This window comes from Eptatretus burgeri, chromosome 15 (genome assembly GCF_056783735.1).
Source record: "Eptatretus burgeri isolate ZD-2024b chromosome 15, Ebu_testis_v1, whole genome shotgun sequence".
Taxonomy (NCBI): Eukaryota; Metazoa; Chordata; class Myxini; order Myxiniformes; family Myxinidae; genus Eptatretus; species Eptatretus burgeri.
In genome coordinates, this window is record NC_140975.1 from 31,163,736 (window position 1) to 31,186,863 (window position 23,128).

At 41.1% G+C, this 23,128-nt stretch overlaps 1 protein-coding gene across 3 annotated transcripts in view; it reads right to left on the minus strand.

The window, feature by feature from the left end:
- Positions 1–23,128, minus strand: part of LOC147011838 (myosin-11-like) — a 115,819-nt gene that overhangs the window by 43,584 nt on the left and 49,107 nt on the right. For all 3 annotated transcript variants that reach the window (XM_085857218.1, XM_085857216.1, XM_085857215.1), the window contains exons 4-12: positions 20,957–20,984; positions 11,450–11,552; positions 9,602–9,694; positions 9,001–9,064; positions 8,662–8,760; positions 7,847–7,990; positions 6,609–6,704; positions 6,103–6,221; positions 3,659–3,811 (exon numbers count right to left, since the gene is read on the minus strand). In XM_085857218.1, coding sequence (XP_085713344.1) covers positions 3,659–3,811; positions 6,103–6,221; positions 6,609–6,704; positions 7,847–7,990; positions 8,662–8,760; positions 9,001–9,064; positions 9,602–9,694; positions 11,450–11,552; positions 20,957–20,984 — 899 coding nt within the window. The remainder of the gene's footprint in view (positions 1–3,658; positions 3,812–6,102; positions 6,222–6,608; positions 6,705–7,846; positions 7,991–8,661; positions 8,761–9,000; positions 9,065–9,601; positions 9,695–11,449; positions 11,553–20,956; positions 20,985–23,128) is intronic.

Consider the following 23,128-nt stretch of genomic DNA (forward strand, 5'->3'; position numbering starts at 1 on the left):
GAACATCAGCAAGAAAATAACACAAAGCATCCCAGTCAGCCTTGCGATATTGGAAGACAGGATGGACAGGATGAACAACAGCTGATGGTGAGGAGTAAGAAACCTGAACTTCGATGTTGACATGATCAGAGTTTCCTAGAGGGGGGAGTTCCCGAGGATTTGAGCACAAAAATAGATCGAGAAGTTACCTGTTATCAGAAACTCCATCAGGAATTTGAGTCGGAGCTGAAATGATCCGCGGAAAACCATGCGACATGGTAAAGTTAATTGAACTGACACCAGGAGCATCTGTGCTGTGACAGTAAACTAACCATTCTTTGTGATGAACACGAGTCTCCTACGACCATAATATATCAGTTGGCTGTCAAGACACCGCCATATCAATACTATCAGTGATAGCATCAAAAATACCACAATTGGGTGATGATGGAGAGCAATACAACAAACAAAGGTAGCCAGTGGAATGGAAAAGTGCTCGGCAAAAGCACCTAAACTCTTGTGACGTATCCTAAAAGGAGACTGCCATGTGGCAACTGCTGCTTACCTGAGCATATTATAGCCATTGATAAATTATATGATGATATCGTGCCTGCCTTAGTCAAAGCTAGTTATTTTTTGACCTGTAAATCTAGAAAATCTGATAAAACAATGCTGGGGTGGAGTAAGCATGTGCAACATCTGTATGATGTATCCATAGAGGCTCATACCATCTGGGTCATTAATGGTAAACCCGGCAAGGACCACTTGGTGATTTGATGCACCAATCTCGAGCAAAGTTCAAGTATGCACTGCACGGTTATAGGCATTATAAGTCGAAGATAACAGCTGAAAGATTGGCTACTAAACTAGAGGATAATGATTACAGCTCATTCTGGAGGGTGGCAAGTAGAGAAGCATCCAAACACTCCATTCGCCTCAACAGTTGGTGGGGTCTCAGGACCAGCTGATGTTGTTGCCATGTGGCAAGGCCATCCATTTTAGTTCTTTGTTGAATTCTGTGCATAGTCACAAGCTCAAGTTGACTGGCATGGAAACACTGTATGGCTCACTATCTACTGATGATAATGTTTCTGTTTCAATAATGATAATATTGCTGTCACAACAAATGAAATTGTTGATATTGTGAGAGATATGAAATATGGCAAATCTGGAGGGGCTGATAGATTATCGAAAAAGCAGCTAATTGAACTCCTCAATCTTCTGATAAGTGCTATGCTTGTCCATAGTCATGTGCCTCAAGGCCTTACCACTGTTACTATTGATTCCCAGTGAAAAGTAAGGCTGGTGATCTCTCCAGTTGGGACAGTTATTGTCCTATTGCTCTTGCTACCGTGTTATCAAAAGTACTTGAGTGTGTTTTTCTAGCCAGGTGTGCCAATGTAAGTATTTGTGAGAACCAGTTTGGGTTTTGAAAGGGTCATTGCACTGATTTAGCTTTGTTTGTGTTTAAGCAAGTTGTTGATTTTTATGTTACACAGGGAAAAAGTCAATTTTCATCCGATTAACCTGAAAATTAAGCAGTAATTGCACAGTGCATCACTGAATTTGGAAACCAGCTATTTTTGAGGTCAAAAGGTCAAAGCTCAAACTTCTGAAATCATCAATTTCAATCTGAAAAATAATCAATTTTCATCTGATTGACCTGAGCTTTGATTAAGATTGTCAATTTTAATCTTGATGGAATGGACAATTTGATGTATCCACGGCAACCTTTGGGGGGTGGGTGGGGGGGGGTTGCAAGTGGCCTGCTCTGCACGACATCTTTTTTGTTTGTCTGTCTGTCTGTCTGTTGGTCCGTTTGTCCGCACAGGAACTTTAGTATTTTTATCCACAACCGCTTGTCGGATTGAGACAAATTTTTTACCAGAGCAGCGACTACTTATGTAGAATGTTTTAATGATAATTATGATGTCATAGGTAATGTGGTGTGGAAGCCATGTTGGAAAAATGGAAAAACTTTGGACCTCTATCTCTGAAACTGCAAGAAGGAAAAAAGTTGAAACCTGGCACATGACAAGCACTCCTCATGGGGAATACGTGTGATTTTATGATGTCATAGTTACCTTCATTATGACATCATAATTGCATATGTAAAATGCTACATCTGATCAGCATGAAAATTTTTGAGAGTCATTGAGGGATAAAATGATCTAGAGAGGAAAAAAAAAAAAAAAAAAAAAAAAAATTAAAAAAAAAACTTTATGTCATCGGTCACATGATTCAGCAGCCATATTGATTTTGTTTTTTTTAAACCTTCAAAACCTTCTTCTCTGAAGTGGTTGAACAGATTGAGGTGAAACTGTACAAGTATGAACGACTGTCCATGAGGAACAAAAGGTTCACACAAATGTCATAGGTCACATGGTTTGGCAGCCATATTGGATTTACCCTAAAACCTGTAAAAAACAAAAAAAAGCCTTCTCCAGAACAGCTGGACAGATCAAAGGGGAAATTTCACACAAATGTTACGCAAGCCTTGGGTGTACAAGTTTGTGCAGGAATAATTGAGAGGTCACATGGTTTGACAGTCATATTCGAATGAAGAAAAATATTGAGTAATCTTTTTTTCTGGAACCGCGTAATCAATCGATGTGAAACTTCAAAATTATGATCTAGTCGTGATGGGAAATACATGTTTTAAATTTCAACTTGATCGGACACATGTTCTGGCAGCCAGAATTATTTTTTAAAAAAAATTGATCTGGGTTCTTGTTTTTTTATTGTTGAAAAAGGCTCACTTGGCTGTGCCTGGGTGGGTTTAAGTAGTAGCAGCTGAAATGTGAATCCGATCCAGGTTCCTCTTGATGACTTAATCTTTGCTTTTTGCGTGTTTGGGTTCCTTCTGATTACTCAAATGCAGGACTACCGATTTGGTCTTCCATTTGATTTGAAATGAATTAATTTTAATCCCATTCTGAATTAAATTGAAAAAATAATTTTAAAATGTCATGGGTCAGGAGAGAGAGGAGATTGGGGACCATACTCTGTGCAGAGCTTTGGTGCTGCTTAAGCAATCTCCTTGGCTATTGGGAACAATCCTGGACGGGTCGCCACTCCGACACAGTATACCAGCATGGTGGCACTCATTTTGCCGACCTCGGAAGGATGACAGGCAGAGTTAACCCCACCTGGTATTAATTTAACAGCTGAGCAGGATTTGATCTCAGGACACTAGGATCCAAAGCCCACCACCATAACCATTAAGCCAACACCAGGTATGGGTCAGGGTCAGGTGTCCAATCAAAGTGGGGTTCCATCAAAATGGGACATCTTGGTACCCGGTCATCACTGCCAGAAGTTATAAAGTGGCAGTTCTAGTTATGTCTCTTATTAATTACGTAATACACCACTACACAAACGCCACAAAATACACCACACAAAACTACACAAACACCACACAAAACAAGTCCTGGTGAGGGTCTGCAATCTGATTGCTCTTTTTCTTGTTATTACTATTATTATTATTATTATTATTATTACACCATGAGATTCAAATCATTTTATATTCTCAATAAATTAAACATGTGCTGATATACAATTGTGGTCAACATAGCATTAGTTTGAATGAAATGAAAATGATTTTTTTTTAATCGAAGGAATAAGTTTACGATTCATACATTTTCTAATTAATTGATGTCATGGTTAAAAATGGAGGTACCTGAAATATTTCAAATCCAGCAATGTCCAAGATGCCGATGAATGAGACTCCTTGCCGCAAGGTTTTGTCCAGTGTTTTGTTGACGCGCGTGACAAGCCAACGGAACAACCGGTCATACAGGGCCTTGGCAAGAGCTTCCACAGCAAAGTCTGCCTGTAAAAGCACTCTGTCTCTCAACATCGGCACGGTCCAGGAACTCCGGGTCAGTATGGTCAAATGTCGTGGCAGTTTCCAATGTTTAAATTAAAATCTAAGGCCATGAGATGAAATCATAAATATTATTATTATTGATAGCAAGTACTATAATTGAGTCTTACATTTTTCACTCAACATTTATGGTCAAATGTATTTAATTGACTTTCATCTCTCTTTTGGGGTTAAATGTCAGAAGACCCAAAAATAAACTTCTCTTCTGATAATGTTCTCTTATAGATGTAAAGCATGACATTGTGATATAAAATTGACATAAGCACTGACACAATTAAAACTAAACCACATTCAAAAGTTCTCTCCTTCTATGATGGCATAAGGGAGGTGGATAAATAAATATGTGGTACATGTAAATCGAAGCCCATCAGCAAATATAATGCAAATCTGAGCAGTACTTCGCACGTTTTTTGGATGCCTCCAAATGCAAAGTTAAACAAAAGAGTTCATAGAACACCATACCCCATGCAGTCTTGAGAAAAAGATGACAAGGGCAGGGTCTGCGAGCTGTAATTTGATTGGCCAAGATAATGTAAAATGTCATCATATTTAACTGCGAAATGAAAGGTTTTTGAAAGTGCTAAAAAGGTGATTTGTTTTCTACAGTTTTCAGGAAAATAATTCTTCTTCTTCTCCTCCTCCTCTTCCCTTTATAACGGGTGAGGTTCAATGGCACTAATCTTCTCTTCTACCCTGCCTTGACCGCGATACAAGTATATAATTCAATTTAATAAAACTAGAAGCACCCACTCCCAACGGGAGCCGTCAAGGGGCTCATGTTATTATATTTATCCATATTTTACTCCAAGGGGTCCCAGGATTACACACCCCAAAAATGGTTGCAATCGGTTCAGCCGTTTTTGCGGTACCTGGGAGACAGACAGATGGACAGATGGTGAATTATTTAATAATAAAATAAAATAAGGATTTTAAAGATTGTAAAAAAACAATTTGGAAGTTTACCACCATTGATGCAGTGTCTTTTACACCACCTTATTTAACACGTTAAATTAGTTATTCGTGCCTGTTGTTTGTGTCCTTTATGACGTCCTTAAATGCAATACATTTCCGGTTTGGAATGGTTTTAAATTTTGTTTGACTGCCAGACAGGCAGACAGACTAACAAAATTACCTCGCTCCTCTCTGCACATGTGGGATCGGGCCAAATTCAGAGCCAAGGTACTGCTAAACTACAAGTTAGGTTTCTGATTAATTTTTATAATTCGTGTTGAAAATATAACATTCAATTGAAATTAAGTAGTTCCTCGATCATAAACTAAGAGACAAAGTAAACCAACTGCTTAACCTCACTTTTCACTTTGCGCACACGGGGTAATAAATAAAGTTCTATCTGTCCATTAAGTCCCAATGAAAGATCGTTAGCAAAAAGGTTTCACCAACTCACATTTTAAAATACTCTCTCACCTTCCTCTTAGTTTTAAATTGAACAACTCATTATTGTAATGTAATAACAGCAATGTTAGTAATGTCAATGATGATACTACATGGAAATGAAGTCGAAGCAAATAAATCTTCTTATCTTTTTGTCCAGATCGAATGAGAAAAGACATGTTTCCTTGTATTGTGCTGCCATCTTGTGTACCGAGCTGTTACTTTCTTTTAAAGAACAACGATTTGATTTTTATTTCAGGAACAATGATTTTTATTTTTAACCAGCAGTGCCTAAAGACGTGACTAAATGGAAGTGGTGAATACATCAGATTATACACTTAATGAGAGGGTTCCTGTTGGCATTTTGAAGAAATCCAATTTTGATTTTTTATATATTTTATTGTGGGGGTATAAAACACTTCCCTACACCCACTAAGGAATGAGGTTGGAGATCATTTACTATTACCTTTAACATAGCAACAAAAGCTTAGGCATGATAGAGCGATTAAAAAAAAAAAAAATGTTTTTTCTTCAAAATTTTCAAATTTTTTTTTGACCAAAACACTTCCGGAACTCACTAATGAACCTCTGAAAGTTTGACGATGATACCTTTGTTTATCTCTGAAAACATGGTGGCACACAGACAGACAAACATCTCTTATAGTACAGATCCATAAATGTGACTCCTATTGTTGTGCATGTATTAATGGTGTATATTAAGTATTATTAAAATTACACTTAATGAACTCCCAAATTAGTAGGTCTGTGATGGACTAATAGTGAGACAGGTCAGAAGGAGATACATTCAGGAAGGCGCGAACAAGCATCCCCTGCTTGATACATACCTGTTCCTTTGTCTGTGCCCTTTGCACGACATCTCTTCCGACCTTAATGCGCGGAGTCAGAATGGCTCGGGTGAACTCGGTTACAGGAATGCCCAAAAGATGACAAACCTTTTGTGCAGCTAAAATGGGGGGCACAGGATGGGGGCACTGGTGGAAAGCTGCTGGTAAGCAAGCAAGTGTCTAGGGCAATAACATTGAAGGAATTACTTTAATTAAAAAAAAACGCTATAATTTCAAATTGTAATCAAACGTCATCACATCTCATGAGCAATATTAATTTTCTTTTGAAAGGGAAATATTAGTTATACAGTGTATGAGTATTCTGTCTTTAGTCAATCAAGAGTGTTTTTAGTCGATCAAGGGTGTCATTAGTCACTCAAGACACCCTTATATCAGGTAACATTAAGATCATAGCCACGTCCTCAAAATCACGGCACATAGCTAATGCTTCTGTCCACAAGTACGACACAACCTTCCAGATAATGAACTACTCTTTCTGGATTTACCAGTGTTGTCAGGCATCGTTGCTTGATCGGAGTTCCGTTCCTTCTTAAACTCGATGTTGCCAAAGTGCAGGACCGACGACACCACCTTGAAAATGGCTGCAACAAGAAAATAACACAAATTCGTTGAGTTTAAAACACCGCAGCAAAAATGCGAGCACTGAACTTTGGTGGGGTTTACATGACTCGGACTACCAAAAAACCACCCCAAAAAACAGGACATTACAGTAAATCATTTTCTTCTTTATGCACCATGAGAGTAGTGTTAACAACAATTTAGAGGTGGTTAGACAGCCAAGGTGGAAAATGGTTCAACGACTCAATCTCAGTTGAATCGCCATAGTGCATCATGAGCCAACATTTATTATTTTATACATTTCAATATGCAGCTGCACATATGTGCACATTATATAGGTAAAAATAAGATACATGTGCATTGTTATACTTTTTAAGTAAGAAGATATACCAAGTCAGACAGGATGGTGCAGTGGTAGCACATTTACATTTCCCATTCTTGACCTGACTATCATCTATCGGATTGATGTTTCACAGGCAATGCCTGTGAAGCGCCGGTTTGGATTGGTGTTTCGCCTGGGAAGCACAGTGAGAGGCGTTCGGCCTGCGATAGGCATTTTGGCCTGTGAATATATCGCCTGTGAAGCACCGATCCGATACTTCACAGGCAGAATCGGATCGGTGCTTCACAGGTGATAGGTGTTTGGCCCATCTACCAGTATGACATGGTGTACGTAACATATCCCACGGTTTTGTGTCATGAAGAGTAGGTGAGTTATCACCGGCACCATGAACTAATTACTAATTCCTGCCATCATCAACTTCAGTCAAACATTAGGGCTGACCGACCTGTTAATGAATTACTTGCAGCTAAAGCTTTCCTTGACCGATCCCACAAGAAGGTGGGAATAATTCTGACCATTAAAGATGTAGCAGTAGCAGATCATTATGCCTTTTTAGCATGTCTTGGTCCATTTCATCTTGCTGATAGAAGTTTATGAATAGCAGGTGTATGCAGAATCATGAAGCAAGCAGCCTTATCTAAACTCCATAATCCCATGGGGTTTTTGTGCAAGAAATGGTCTTTAGGTTGCTATCATGGTCATGCACACAATGCCATTACATTAAGGAATGGGGTGCAGATATTACAATTATCTGGCCAAGTCCTCTGTCCAAATTTTTCAATATATCCATGTAAAGTATTGTGCACAGTGTAAATGACGTACCAAGCTGCTCTTCATTTGAGATGCCCATGATTTCCATTGCTTCCACAGTCTCATGCAGCATTTCCCGGTCCGTCTGCCCCGGCACAGGGACATAGCCATGTGAGAGGAAGCGGTAGTGACTGTAGTCCTCCAGAAGAAGGTCCGCTGATGATTCATGACAGAACATGTAAACAATCAAATCAGACACACAGCACCCATTTTATTTCAACGTTTCTCACTTGGAGTTTCTGCACTTTACGTTTCTTCTGAACTTGAAAAGAAAATAGGATGAATGGTGAGAAAATGGGAATGAACTTTACATTTCAATTTGGCCTCATGAACATCTTGATTGCTTTCACAGTTAATGTACGTTTTCCTTTCCACCCACGTATGCTCAAGGCCAAGGTTAACTCACACACCATGAGCCTTTAGAAATACAAGCCATGAAGACTTCTTCCAGTTTTGTGTCAAAAGGAAATCCAATATTTCAGACCCCAAGGCAGCCTATAACTGGGAACCCCACCCAATTTTTTTGGAAAACCTTGAATTTTAGTTCATCGACCATAAAACTGAAACCATTTGCGTAATGAGAGTGAAAACATGGCTGAACATAGATGTTCTTCAGGATATTCCCAACCCTCCAGGCAAACGCCCATCACCTCTCGATCCCCACCTTCCTTTCCAACCCCCTAGTCAAGCGTAAGCTAGTTTTTGGAATTCGTTCATCCATTTCCTTTTATGAGAGAAGCAGAGAGCATGTGACGTTGTCTCCTGGCCAAGAGGTGTAAATTTCCTGCTAACATGACTTTGGGTTCTCCCATCCATCTTCGACTCACCGCGCTGACTCTGCTCGGCACTCGCAAGCAAGTAGTAGAATATGTGGAACGTTCTCTCTTCAGCAGCTTGACGCACAGCACGAGATTTCTCCAAAAGATCTTGGCAAAATAGCAGTCAAGGAAGTAAATACGGGTCATTTGGCGAATACAAAAGCGGTCTTGTCTACTGCTGGTACTTGAGGCTCATAAGGGAAACAAACTTTAATGCAAACACCAAATAATACATTTTATTCTCTCAAATGCACGTTATTCTTTAAAATGCAGACAGAATTAAACATCAGACTGAAACAAGGAGCATGTTATTTTCAGTAGAACATTGCCTCAAAAAGGAAAGGATACAAGTTTCAATGTTCGCTCCGACGATGTAGCCAGCCACATCAAAATTTATCTTGATGAATTTCCCCTAAAGGACAGAAAAATGGAGGTGAAAGTTTTGACACGGTGAAAAAAAGAAAAGAACAGCTGAGCTAATTGATCATTTCCAAAACCTCCTGGCATATCCTTCGTTTCTAGGTGCTTGTTTCTATCAGTTTGCAGATTGCAGCACAGCGGAGTGATGGTGAAGGTTTGTTCCACATATGGACTAAAATCCCCTGAAAACAGCATGCATAAACACCAGTGCTTTACACATGACTTACGCGCGGGGATAGGTATGTGGCCTCACCACATGTAGGACCTTCCTTTCAAGGGTAAAACTTGTTCGTCGTATGTGTCCCAAGCCATCCAAACCGTTTGCCAAAAGTGAGCCAGTGATTGAGATCAAGTGAGATTGCACAGTGTGGTAGAAAAAAAAAAACCACAAAGGGAATCGCTCAGAAAAAATTAACGAGCACCAGAAGCGATAGGAATCAAACGTTGACCGTCTGGTTGATAAGGATTACCAACCGGCTGTCCGTGCCTATTGGCTCTAGAAGTGCGGATGTGACCTTGTGACACTTACGAAGCGAGAAGAGTTGTCATTTTTCACCGTCTTGGCGTTCCCGAAGGCTTCCAGGATAGGGTTGGCTTGCAGAAGTTGTTTCTCCAGCTCTCCCTTTGAGACACAAGAAAGCCTCTATGATGTACTGACTGAGTCAACCGGTCATCCTAAAACCACTTCAAAAACTCAATCCACTCACTAAATCAGTGTTACAATCATACTGCTATGAAAATTATAACAACACTCGAATGAACAACTCTTGGTTAAATACTAAAGATTTACTCCATACAATCATTCTTTGAGCAACAGAGACTTCAAGTCTTCATGAGCAGCCAGTCAGGTGGAATAAGTGGGAAGTAGTAACATTATGAAGCCATCGCATTGCTCTCAAGTAGTGATTGCATGTGCTTTTGTTTTGAGTCTCCAGTGTAAAGTCCAGTTCGTTAATACGGTAAATATTGAGAAGACAAATAACATTCGGTGTTGGGATTCAAACCAATCGTTTTGATAAGCATTATCTTGAAGGCACAGATGTTTGGTTGTAATATTCTTGACAATATAACATTCTTACTCCTAGATACATCATCCAAGTGAACTTCCTTTGGGATTAGTCTCTCCCAACTACTCTCACACTCCGCCTCTAACCTCCTTTCGTTCAATTATCATCAGCCTGTCTTCTTACGCTCTTTTTTGATTTTTACGTTGATCCAAAGATTCACTGTGGAGTTTACACACTAAACACATGGAGGACAATGATATCAGTAGACATTAGTTTATTACCTCCATCACCAAAGGCAGGCATAGGTTATGTTTTCACCCCTGTCTGTCTGTCTGTTTGTTTGTCTGTGAACAGAATATCTAAAAAGGTTGTTGAGCGATTCGGACGAAAGTTGGTGGAGGGATTGGGTTTGTGACGAGGACGAAATGATGACATCTTGGTGAAGATCTGGATCCAGATACACGAATTCAAGTGATTAAACACCATTGATGGATTGGGCTAAAAACGATGTCTAGCACAATATCTCAAAAAGTTGTGGACGAGTGATGACAAAACCAGGTGGACAAGAACGAGCCGATTCGATTTTGGTTCAGGTCCGGATCCACATCCAGATCCAGCCTATCAGTGGGATACAAAACGTAAACTGTTCAGCCTGGCAGAGGCTCTACCGAGTGCCGTTCTAGTTTGAATTTGAATTACATTTGAATTATAAGGACATTACTAGACGTTAATGACCAAATACGTAAAGCATATGGGATTTGAACCTGGGTTCTGAGCATGAGCATCCTGAGCCATTGGTTCAGATGGAAATGCTTCTTCTTCGGCTTCTTCTTCTTCTTGCGCATGTCCACATGGAAATGCTGAACATGCCCAACTCTTCCTTCTCTCAACTATATTTTATTCAATTTAGGTATAGTGCAATTTTGGTAGACTTTAATTTATTCAAACCCATCCATCCATCCATTGCGGACCATACTCTGTGCAGACCGTTGGTGCTGCCTAAGCAGTCTCCATGGCTATTCTCCATTGCGTAATGGTCGCCACTCCGACACAGGATACCAGCAAGCTGGCACTCATTTTGCCAACCTTGGAAAGATGACAGGCATAGTCAACCCCACTTGGTATTAATTCAACAGCCAAGGGGGGTTTCAACTCAGAATCCTACAATCCCACACCCACCACGCTAACCGTTAAGCCAACACCAGGCATATTCAAATCCATGCAGTTCTTTACTCAACCCTCACCCAGTTCATATGCAATAAATAGATGGCCCATAAGAGTTGTGGATGTGTTACATTACCTTCATTTGATCATGTGTTAATAATTAAGATGAATAGTAATTTGCATTGGAATTTGCCACGTGAACTCACAGTAATACTTGTCTCCTTCTTTGAGCGGTGCGATGTGGTAACATATGCCAGGTACTGGATAACCTTCTTGGTATTCTCAGTTTTTCCAGCTCCAGATTCCCCCCTACAATATGGAGTAAACAATGAGTTACAACACACCAGAATTGCATCTCTTACATACCATACCATCCTGGGCTCGATGGAAGCATCAGCCTGGCTTGCAGTTACTAAACAGTTTCATTCAGTACATTTAATAAATAATACTGCTCTGCATTTCATTGGATATTTCATGGATCTGAATAAAGTTGAGTGATACCTGCAATGGTGGAACAAAGCGCCTGTTCCTACGTCTGAGTTTCCTCATATATGATACATCATGTGAAAATATTCAAGGTACTTGAGCACAGGAGGAGGCCATTCGGCACATCACGCCTGGGTTATAGCAACACCACATTGATCGAAGGAGGACATCCGTTTATTGACTTAATTCGACTGGGGCAGGAATAAGGAGGAGTGGGAAGGGTAACCAAAGGGGGCAGGCACAGGGTCACAATCACCAAGGTGTTTTTTGGTGGGTGAGAGTGGGGGGGGGGGGGTGAATGATGGGAGTAGTATGGTGAAGAATGACCAAACACCAACAGTACATTCACCTTTCGACTAGACCCTCTCACAGACATCACAATCACCCATCAGATACCTACCAGTCCTACCAATGCCCAGTACCCCTCTATCCTCAATGATTGATCATCTAATTCCAGCTTAAACCTATCTACCGATTCTGCTGCCACGACATTTCAAGGGAGACAATTCCATGGATTAACAACTCTCTAAGTGAAAGACCTCCGCCTTACTATCGTCCTGAATCTCCTCTTCATTACTATCAGGTTGTGCCCCCTAGTCCTGTCTGTATTCATTCTGCTGACAAACTATTTCCCATTAATCCTGTCCATACCCTTCATTATCTTAAACATATCCATCAGACCCCCTTGTCATCACCTCCTTTCAAATGTATAAAATCCCAACCCCTTCAGCCACCTCCTCATAGCTTAGTCAAGCTCAGCCGATAATAAATCTTAGTCGCTCTATGCTGACCCATCTCTATGGCGACTGCATCCTTTCATGCAAATAATGAAACAGGATTTCCCACAATATCCACATAAGCAGGGTTTGAAAAAAACAGAAAACAATGAAAAGGGTTATTTTAAATGTTCTATAGTTGTGTTGTCCTGGGGACACAAAGGGTTCAAGGGAGAAATCTTGAGTCAGTGAACAACTGCTCTTAATCACTACCGATCCAAAAACAGAAGAGTTACACAACCTCGCATCGATGCATTTTGTGGTTTATAAAAATCTAGAGTAATAGGGAAGACATCCCTGAAGAATAGTTCTGTTTACCCAATGAAATGCTGAATGATCCCCAGTGTGCAAAGCATTCCCAGTTACCCAATGGGTTGCAAAGCTCTTTGTTTTATCAAGTCATTTTGGTTCAACAAAAGCAAACCATGCCTTAAATAGCAGAGAAAAAGGCCCCTTGGCATCCGACAGCCATGAGCTGGGCAACGTCTGTCCTTTTGATCTACCCAGGCACTACTTCCTGTGGGCTACCACGGCTCTGATGATCTTCTGAGGAGGGATGAGTCTAACGCTGCCAAGAACAACAAACGTTACACCAACCCAAGGATCACATAAACTGCACTGGTGATCAAAAAAAAAAGGCTGTATCAAAAAATGGTGCACGAGGAAATGATATCACGTGAATATCACGAGAATTACATGACATTCGACATCAAAATTTCAAACAAAATTGCTTTCATTTCAATCAGTCGGATACGCAGTGAAGGCGTCGTCTAAACACGTCACGTCACCCAGTGGTGCCTGCACATTTCGAAATGGACACGAGTCTCCATTGAACGTGGTAAAACACCACCGAAGACTCGTCTTACTGTTTAACACGTCATTGGCAATCAAATTTTGCTCGACTGTGCACTGTGGTTTACCAGCAACAAATATCATCGACTTCTTTCATGAGAGAGTGGACTATGGAAGTGCTTGCAGTGCAAACACTCATGTACAAGAACAACGCGTCCACGTCTCTCCAGCGAAGCGTTTTGTACGTTTGGATGGAAGTAATGTGGAATTAATTTCATCATTCCCGTTTAAAAACCCATCTCGCTTTGACTTTCAGGATCTTCTCCAGAATCGTACTCTGCTGACTGTGCTGTCTGTGTAGCTGCTGCAAGACTTTGGACTCGGTACAGTTTGTAAGATGGATGCTCTTAACTGGTGGCTCGATGGAAATGAAAGCACAAGCGAAAGCTGCGCCTTGCGTGGAATAAATGTTTACAGGAATGAAATGGATAAATTCCGATGAGGTCAATTTAAGATAAGGCGTAAATGGAGCGAAGAGGCCTTTTGGAGTGTTCTGCGGCACGCACATGTGGGTAAATGATGCCTTTCCTGCCATAAAAAAGTAATGAGTAATTGGGTTGGATTTTAATCCCCCAGTGGTTTCAATGGATCAACATACAACACAAGAACGCGCTTTAAACTCTTCAATTATCCTTTAAAGTAGCAAGTAAACGATGCAACAAAATCATGGATTATGGCAATGTTGAGATTTGAGGAAGGAAGCAAAGACACGCAGACACACAGACAGAGGTGGACACTTTTAGACTTGGGAGGACTCCATTCCACCTTCTGAAACCTGCACGTGGATAATAACAACCAATGACACACACAGACACACTCACACACACACATAATTTTAATAACTCCAATGAACACAAACAGGATGCGGTGACAGCGCTGCATGTGCCCCGAGTGCCATCTTGATGAAGCAGATATTTACAACAACAAACTGAACAGCAAGATAAATGACCCAGTCCCCTTAGTGAAAATCCCATCTGTAATTCATCTTTGTTTTACAAACGCTCATGGAAAAGCTGTTCGAATAATATTATGGTGTTTTGTGCAGCTTTTGCCACAAATTTTAATCACCATATAATAAACAGCTGAACTTGACTTACTTTGAGATACAGTGCCAAGAAACCACTACTACTACTACTACTACTACTACTAACACTACTAATACTACTACGACAACATTAACAGCACCAATTATTCCCACCTTTTAGCAGGGTCAGCCAGGGAATGTTTCTGTCCCAAGTCTTTCACGAACAGACTGGTCAGGGCTGACGTTCAAATGAAGGTGATTTGGGCAAGAATTTGTAATTTGTTCAGGAAGCCGGTGATAACTCGCCCACTTTAAGATGCCGTGGGATTTTTAACGTCCACCAACGACCAGTGCTGGCAGACCGATCCTCTGGCTTAACGTCCGTCCAAGGGATGGCGCATGCGTCAATGGATGCTTCGTCCAGTATGTGAAACACTTTGGAAGTTTACAGCTGGGTCGAGAATTCGAACCCACACGAGACTGCTCAAAAGCGAGTGCTGAGAATAAAACAAGTCTGGGGATGATTTATCGCAAACTGAAATTGTGCTGTGGTAGGTACAAATGGAACACTTTAATTCCATGGTTTATTGTGATTAGGGTAAAGCAGTTTGCGTTTCATTCTCCCAAAACCCATGACTCATTCTCACTCGATTTTATATCATCAGCAATGTGTGCAGGTGAAAGACACCTGCACACGTCTGCCTGAATCATTGGCAGTAATGATGCAATTATGTGATTCACTTTTACCATCACATCATGCACAGCAGCGTCTGTGCAACACGATTGCACGATCCTTGTGAGAAGTAAGAGGGCACAGGTCGGGCCTGCAAACTGACGCAGTGTTTTATGAAATAATCCTTTCTGGGAAGCGAACAGTTCATTGTGGGATTTGTGGATACTACACACCTGCTAGAAAGGAAATCTGAAATGTAATCATAAAATGACTCTACCGTCAATTAAATATCGTCGGCAATCGATTTCACGTCGTGGCACGGCTATTCGAGTCGGCTCGAATATTCTGTGAAACTTTACTCCTCTTGCTGGATATATTTCGTCCTCTTCTGCCTCAAAAAAGTCAAACAATGCTATCTTTCACAAGATGAGGCTTTTCAGCTAGCATGAGGCTTTGAGGAACCTGAATTTACTGGGTTTCTTCTTTTTTTCATATGCAGCCCAAGGCTGTGAGTCGCATCAGTCGCATCATCACAGCCCAAGGCTGAGCCGCATCATTGGCTGGCAGCGCAGCTGTGCCACTGATGCAGCACCCTCTAACGCGTAGGTTCGAGCAGGCATTTGTAATTTGTTCAGGGTGCCGGCGATAGCTCGTCGACTCTTCACGAAGGACACTGTGGAACCTTTAATGTCCACCAACTCATTCCAACAGACGGCACCGCCCAGTTTAACACCCATCCGAGAGGCGGCACACACAATGATACCTTGCCCTGTCAGCACGATACCAGGGTGACAGTTTATAGCTGGGTTGGGATTCAAACCCAGGCAAATAAACGGCTCACAAGCGAGTGCACATACTTCTAAGTCATCCTGCCAGCAATATTCACCAGGTATGACCTTGACTAAGCTCCATTAGAGCACTTCCTATCTGTAATGACTGCAACAGCATCAAACAATGGTGCAACTCCAGTGGGACATTACATTTGATCAATGTTGCACTTTTACCACAATAAGATTGACTCAATGGCATTCGCAAATTATGCTTGAAAAATAAAAATAATAACTGGAAACATTATATTCAAAATTCATTTTCCCCCCCATTCGTAAATGTAGTCCCCTCCCCTCCCCCCCCCACGACTCTAAAAAGAACATCACACCTTTTACACTACAACGAGTCACAACTTGGTGTTTAAAACTCGACCCTATATGGAAGTGCAGGCAGACACAGAGTCCTGGGAGGACCCCGTTCCACCTTCGAAAACCCACTAATGGAGAGTTTAACCAAAGGGAATAGAAATGGATGCGAGCTCAAGGTACGTGCTGCACTCTACACCATTTACCGGGTGTATGCTGCAAATCCTGGTGGACTTTGAGATCCATATGATATCAACAAGGCCAGATTGGACCCAGACAGGAAGCCCCATCTCGGCACAAAAAAACGTGGGCCCCGCCTACAATTTACGACTTTCAGCCACAACAAACATATAACAGGAATGTAATGACATCCCTCTCAAGCTCTTCTCCCACACCATAAAAAAACATTTTCCCATGTTGTTTGTAACACCACAGCAGCAGAGACATCGAGGTGGGTGGGAGATATCATCCTGCATAAAGAAAACATGTTGCCCTAAAATGCTGTCACATTTCCTGTAAATCCAAGGCCTTAATGTGTCAGAGGATGCCGGTCAAAAAGCCAGATGTTCGAAATCGGTGCCAGAGATGTAATATCAACAAAAGGAGGTGATATTTATTTCAACGTTTTCCTGGTTATTGTTGTGTGCAACGACATGAGGGTAAAGTGTTTAAGATAAGGAATGTTGCTGAAAATGGCAAACACCAAAAGATGGAAGAGGGAAGATGAAAAGCTAAGAGATAAATCTCACGATGTAAAGACACCTAATGACAACCACGGGAAGGAGGTGCTGGTGAGGGGAGCACATGAGTGGGGATGGGGGGGGGGTGGTTGAGATATGGGGGTGATGATGAGTCAGGGATGAAGGAGCAAAAATGTAGTGGTGGGTACTTTGTTTTTTTTAAACCTCCCATCAGTGGTTGTTTAGTTTTCCAGACATACTATTTAAGTAGAATTATGTTTTTGAAGTGGTGTGAGTGGGGAAAAAGGGTGTGGGTGGAGGAGGGGGGGACAAGAGGAGGAGGAGTGGTGTCTTTAAAGTTGAAGATCATCTCCAGGCATTCATTTATAAACTCCACTGTTGGATACCATCTGCTGCTTTCTTCCGTCCATTCGAGCTCCCCTTGTAGCCACACTGTTGTGCGGCCTTACATCCTGCCCGGGGATTTAGAGGCATAAATACAAATAGGTTCACAGTAATTACAAGCATACCGCGGTTTCCTTCTTATGTACGGTATGACGAAGCATGCGCAGCCAGGAAAGGGTGCATACCTCAGATGCTTGTGAAGTTTTATTACTTTCTCAGCTCCTCTGGAACAAAGTTATGCATCGTTTAAACTTTTATCGTTAATCGTCAGCTGAAAGCGAAAAAGAAAGCTGCCTTACGAACTGCATAAAGATCGTGCATTGCGAGTTTTTTGAGATCCATAGGATATCCTACATAGATATGTATGTAATATGTAGATCGTCCCTTGTCCCAGGGTTTTTTTTTTTTTTAGGATTCCCACGTTGTAGCTTAATACATCTGGAGTCACATAAAGAAGTGCCAAATGCAAGTCTTCCTGCTGAAGGCATTAAGGAATAAGAGCAATGTGGAATTTCCTGATATGAACAATGCAGGCGGCAACACATTCTCATCATTTACACATTTGAATAAATTTGATCCCATTTGGTTTCTTTGCGGGGTTTGTGCGGCTGTTGTACAGAGCCAAAGGCCTACGTTGTGAATATACCATGGGATTATTCTGTCCTTTATTTCACCCCCCACCCTCCAAAGATGGTGTGGCTCAATGATGCAACACCTCCTAAGAGCAGATCGCACATGACTGAACGAGCTATCATGCTTTGCTGCACATCCTGATTACTCGGTTTCCTAAATAGCGGGAGAGAAAAAAAAACACTCGAAGGCTTCTCCCACTTTAAATATTTCCTCCTGATCACAATGTCTATGAATTTAACAATCGATTCAAATTTACATTTTGAGACTGTAAATGTCTATAAATGTAATTGATACAAACAAACCTCTGTTGTCGCTGTCAATACCACCATTTTGAGACTGTAAAGGTAGGTGTGACACCAGCCTACCTTTACGGTCTCTAAACAGTGGCACTGATAGAGAGACAACAACAGAGGTTGAATGTCTGTGTGAACAACTGGGTCAGGAGGACTGTGAGAGTGCAGAAGGTGGACAGAAGGAGAATGGATGAACTGAGGGAGGAGATTGGTGTGCAGATGAGCTTAACGGGAAATTGGTAAAAGGCCAGCTAAAGTGGGCTGCACACTTGGTGTGAATGTAGGAAGAGAGAATGGCAAAGAGAATGGATAAGTTGAAGGAGCAAGGTCAGAGGAAAAGAGGTAGACCGTGGTTGAGATGGGAAGATTGTGTGAAGAGGGATATCAATAAAGTGTGGGTGGTTGGAGAGTAGAGAGAGTTAGCCGAGGACGGGGAGAAGTGGAGGAGTATAGTGGCAGAGGCAGGGCAGAAGCTTGATAGCATTGGACCTCCCCCTTATAAAGGGAAGAAAAGGAGAAGACAAAACCACATCATTTCAATTAAAGTAGAGAACTTTGATTTTCTTTTGTACCTAATAATAATAATTGTATTTTCGAGTGCCTTTTGCCGATGGATACGCCTGGGAATTGATTTCAAACTAATCTAGACACGAAATCGCAATGGTAAATTTTTATACGGATGTGAAGGCTCATTGAAGAACTGAATGACGGAGGGCTAAAGGGTCAACACACCGACGGGTGGGGGTGAAGGGAGAAATGGGAGGACAAGAACACGAGGATAAAACACAGAGTGAGAAGGGTGTCAGTGTATAAGCAGGTGTAGAAAAACCTCAAAGGTAGAAATGGGAGAGATCATTAGGTGCAGGTTAGCAGCAATCTTGATATACTGGAAGAAACAGTACAAAAAAACAAACTCAGGAAGACAGGATTACAAGCAATGGCGAGCCTTTTCTTCACTGAACAACCAAAGATGAATGCGTTGCACATCGTTATCAAATATGACCTTTCCATGGCTATACAGCCAAGACATGGGTACCAAAGACTGGAAAAGTTCTAAATAATGAAACAAACTCATGATGGAAAGTAAAAGTCAAACTACCTACATTCAAATGTACACAGCGTTATAACTGGTAGACTTTATTATCCTCATGTAACGCTCAATTCCTTCTGCAGGCCCCGTTGGCTGAAAGCCCTCAAAATGTTCTGCCATAAGCTTTACTCCATACAAGGTCACAGTACTTTCTTCTGAGCGAGAATAAAATTTACCGCAAGTGTCCTGGGAAGTTTTGTTGGATTGACAGCTTGGACACAAATACACACAAGAACGTTTGGCAAAGGACAAACACAGAATGAACAAGTGGATTAGATTGTGCAGCTTCAAGAAGTGTGTATGTGTATGTGTATGTGTATGTGTATGTGTATGTGTATGTGTATGTGTATGTGTATGTGTATGTGTATGTGTATGTGTATGTGTATGTGTATGTGTATGTGTATGTGTATGTGTATGTGTGTGTGTGTGTGTGTGTGTGTGTTCTTTTTCCCACACATTTAACACTTGTAGGACAACCTCATGGACTTGCAATTCCACAAGGACGACATAATATATTTGCAAAGGGTTGCATCGAAACCATTTTGAGACAGATGCAACGACTTGCACAAGCCCCCCCAAGAGGTAAAGTGGACTATATACACCCCAGGTTACAACTTGTAATGAAGAGGGATCCAAAGTTCAGATTACAATATCGCATCCCAATTAATAAAGATCAGTACCTGATGCAGAATTAACTGAAAGAACTGCTCTTGAACACCAAATGTGCACCGAAGTTGGAGGATTACTTTTGTGCATTAAACTCTTTAGTCCATTCGTGATTACTTGAGTGCAAACGTGGATACAGTGGTTGTTTGTTGGTCAGGACACTGGACTGGTATCCCAGAGGTTGTGGGCTCAAACAGCTGAAGAAAGGAGTGTGAAAGATTTGGATTCTAATCTTCAGGAAGGCAAAACAGGTTCAGGAGCCACGACCAAGCCACTGTTGGATTGTCGGTAAAATCCAGATGGCTCAATAACTTCCTTCATGGTGGAGACAATATGCTTGCACCACTTGGTATGGTCTAAATGTGGTAGTAGTTCACTCACTATGGTTGACTCTTATTCCGTTGCCTTGTTGCAGAAGGTCATTCTAAATGATTACAAGCCTGAATCATCTCCTGTACTTACAAGTTAAGAAGACTCAATTCCTCCCTGGATGCCATAGGTCTTCATTGTAAAGGAAAAAAAAATGGTTGATTCAAAACTATAATGTGCAGGGAATGGAAGAGAAAAACCCTGATAATACAGAGAAACATAAATTTGTTATAATGTAATGTGGAGGATGAGAATTAAAGTTGAAACCACAAATAAAAGTGGGACATAAAGGGAATATCAATGGGAAAATTATTCCTTTACCACCTGGTTGTGGAATGCCACAGAAAAGTGCCAAAAGGATATGAAACTCCTTCCTGAAGATAGTTATGGTTAAAAATAACGAATAAGACCCTTTGTCCAGAGCTGGCTTTGCCAACATTCACTCTGCTCGGTCGATTTGCTCGGGGGTTTCACGACACAAGTATCTCGAATGCAAAAGTGAACCCTAATGGTCACTAATGAACCAAGCACAATGACATATGTTCACAGTAACGGGAACGTCACACCACTTAGTGTTGTTACAAAGTGCAGAGTCAGAAAAAATCAAAAAAAAAAACTTAAGTGCATACTCACGTGCATAAAATGGACTGGTCCTCACGATCTACAACGACAAAATTGGCAGATGACAAAATTAATGGGAAAGTGGAGGAAAATGGTGAAAGTAAACCAATTTATACAGATCCTTCTGCTCATCATGTGACCTGTGCAATTAAACAGAACTGAGAGTTTCTCATCTCAAACAAACAGCCTTTGGGGTCTTCATTCAAGCAAAGCTGCAAAGCACCCTCAATGAAGTTGGCCACCTTGGTACATTTGGACCCTTTGGTCTTCAACTAATGTGGGAACCATTTTTTATACCACAAGCCTCAAAAAGTTGATGAGATCAAATCAGATCGGATATACCAAATGTGTGCAATGAATGTCTGAGCCTTCTCAAGGCCAAAGACCACAGATCAGTATGTTACTGGAAACATTGTTTTGCAGATTTTCTTATAGCAAACATTGCGTCCAGAGCTATACATTTGTTAAGAACGAGACCTTTTTATCTAATGGGCACGTAAAGCCATAATGCAATCGGAAACAATGTCAATGGTGGTACGGAGGTCCTGGAAGGACATGACCTGATACCCACTCTATACGGAGAACCGCGTTCCTGGAATCAGTTAATTCAACCATTTTAAAAAATAATCTGCAGTGGTGTTAATGTTGATTGTAGTCTTCCCCCCCCCCCCCACCCCAATTTGCTCATTTCTCATTTAAGGCATGACGTGAAAGTGTCATGGATTCACTTCCGTGAATGTGGTTCTTCGTCCATTTTTTTATATGCAAGGTTGTTGTGGCTGGGAATGGATCTGAAAGTGTATAAAACAACATTCTATCAAAGTCGTCAACCACCATTCAACTCAAGTTGGGAAAAAATCGAATCACACAACCACATAAAATTATGGTGTTATTCAAAATAATATCTCAACAACTCTCCCCATATTTTCCGCTCTGCATAATTGACAACACAACAAAAGGTCAAACGACACATTTCATGTCTGAGTCGTATCATGTGAACAGCATGCGCAAGATGGAATATCGTGTACCAAGGCAAAGGCATCAACTGCGAGCTTTATTGCTGCTCCAGAGCCACATAACTTTATAGGATTGGCTCAAGTGTATGGGATTACAGTAAGGCCAGAAAAACCAAGACAGCGTGGGAATGCCAGAACATTTGGAAAGAAGGTCATTGGGTTCAACGCTTACTATTCTGTTTTTATAGTGTGCTCAGCAGATGTTTTGCATCATAAACCTTGGGAGAATGAACGAGGAAGCGAAGGAGAGTGCTGTCGTTAAAGGTCCAAATTTTTCTCAGCTAGGTATTACCTTAACCAAATGCTTCGAGTCCGGTTGTACATTTCGACGACTGTAAAACAGCCATTATGAGGATAGACTGGTTTTCAGTAAGGATATGGCTCAGTGGTGAGGGCCCTGCACTGGCATACTTGAGGTTTTGGGTTCAAATATGCCTGAAGATAACAGAATTGAGGATTTTGATTCAAAGCTGCAGACACTGAGCTCATCTCTTGAGATGTTGTGAATGGATTGCTGGTTTTAAAATAACCCAATGGCTCACTAATTACTTTCACGGAGTGGGTGGATAACACACCTGCCCAACACCTTGTCCGGTTGAAAGGTAACACCAGCCTACACTTTATAGATGGTACTCAAAAACCCTCTTTGCAATATTGTGGGGGGTATACAAATTCCTCAGATGAAAATGAAAGAGCAGTACTGCATATATATATATATATATATATATATATATATATATATATATATATATATATATATATATATATATATATATATATATATATATATATATATATATACCTACTGGCTGTAATGGTGAGTATCGGCTGCGAATTATGTCTCACCCACACAGTAAAACTGCATAATCCGCAAACAACAGCCATCCATTCGCCGCCCAGATGATTGTTCCCACAGCGGGTTAGGTTGTTCTTTGCGGATAATGAGGTTTTACCGTGTGAGACATAATCTACACCTGATGCTCAACAGAACAGCCAGGGGGTACAATTGCTGTATAAATGATGAATGTGGTTATCATTGGTGAGATGTTTATCAGTATGCCATCCTGTTGAGGAGGAAATAAGCCCGAAATCCAGATAGGCGGCTGTGTTTGATGTTCAACTGATGTTGACCTTGTAATATTTGTCTGTTTGTCAGAGCCGCCGGACC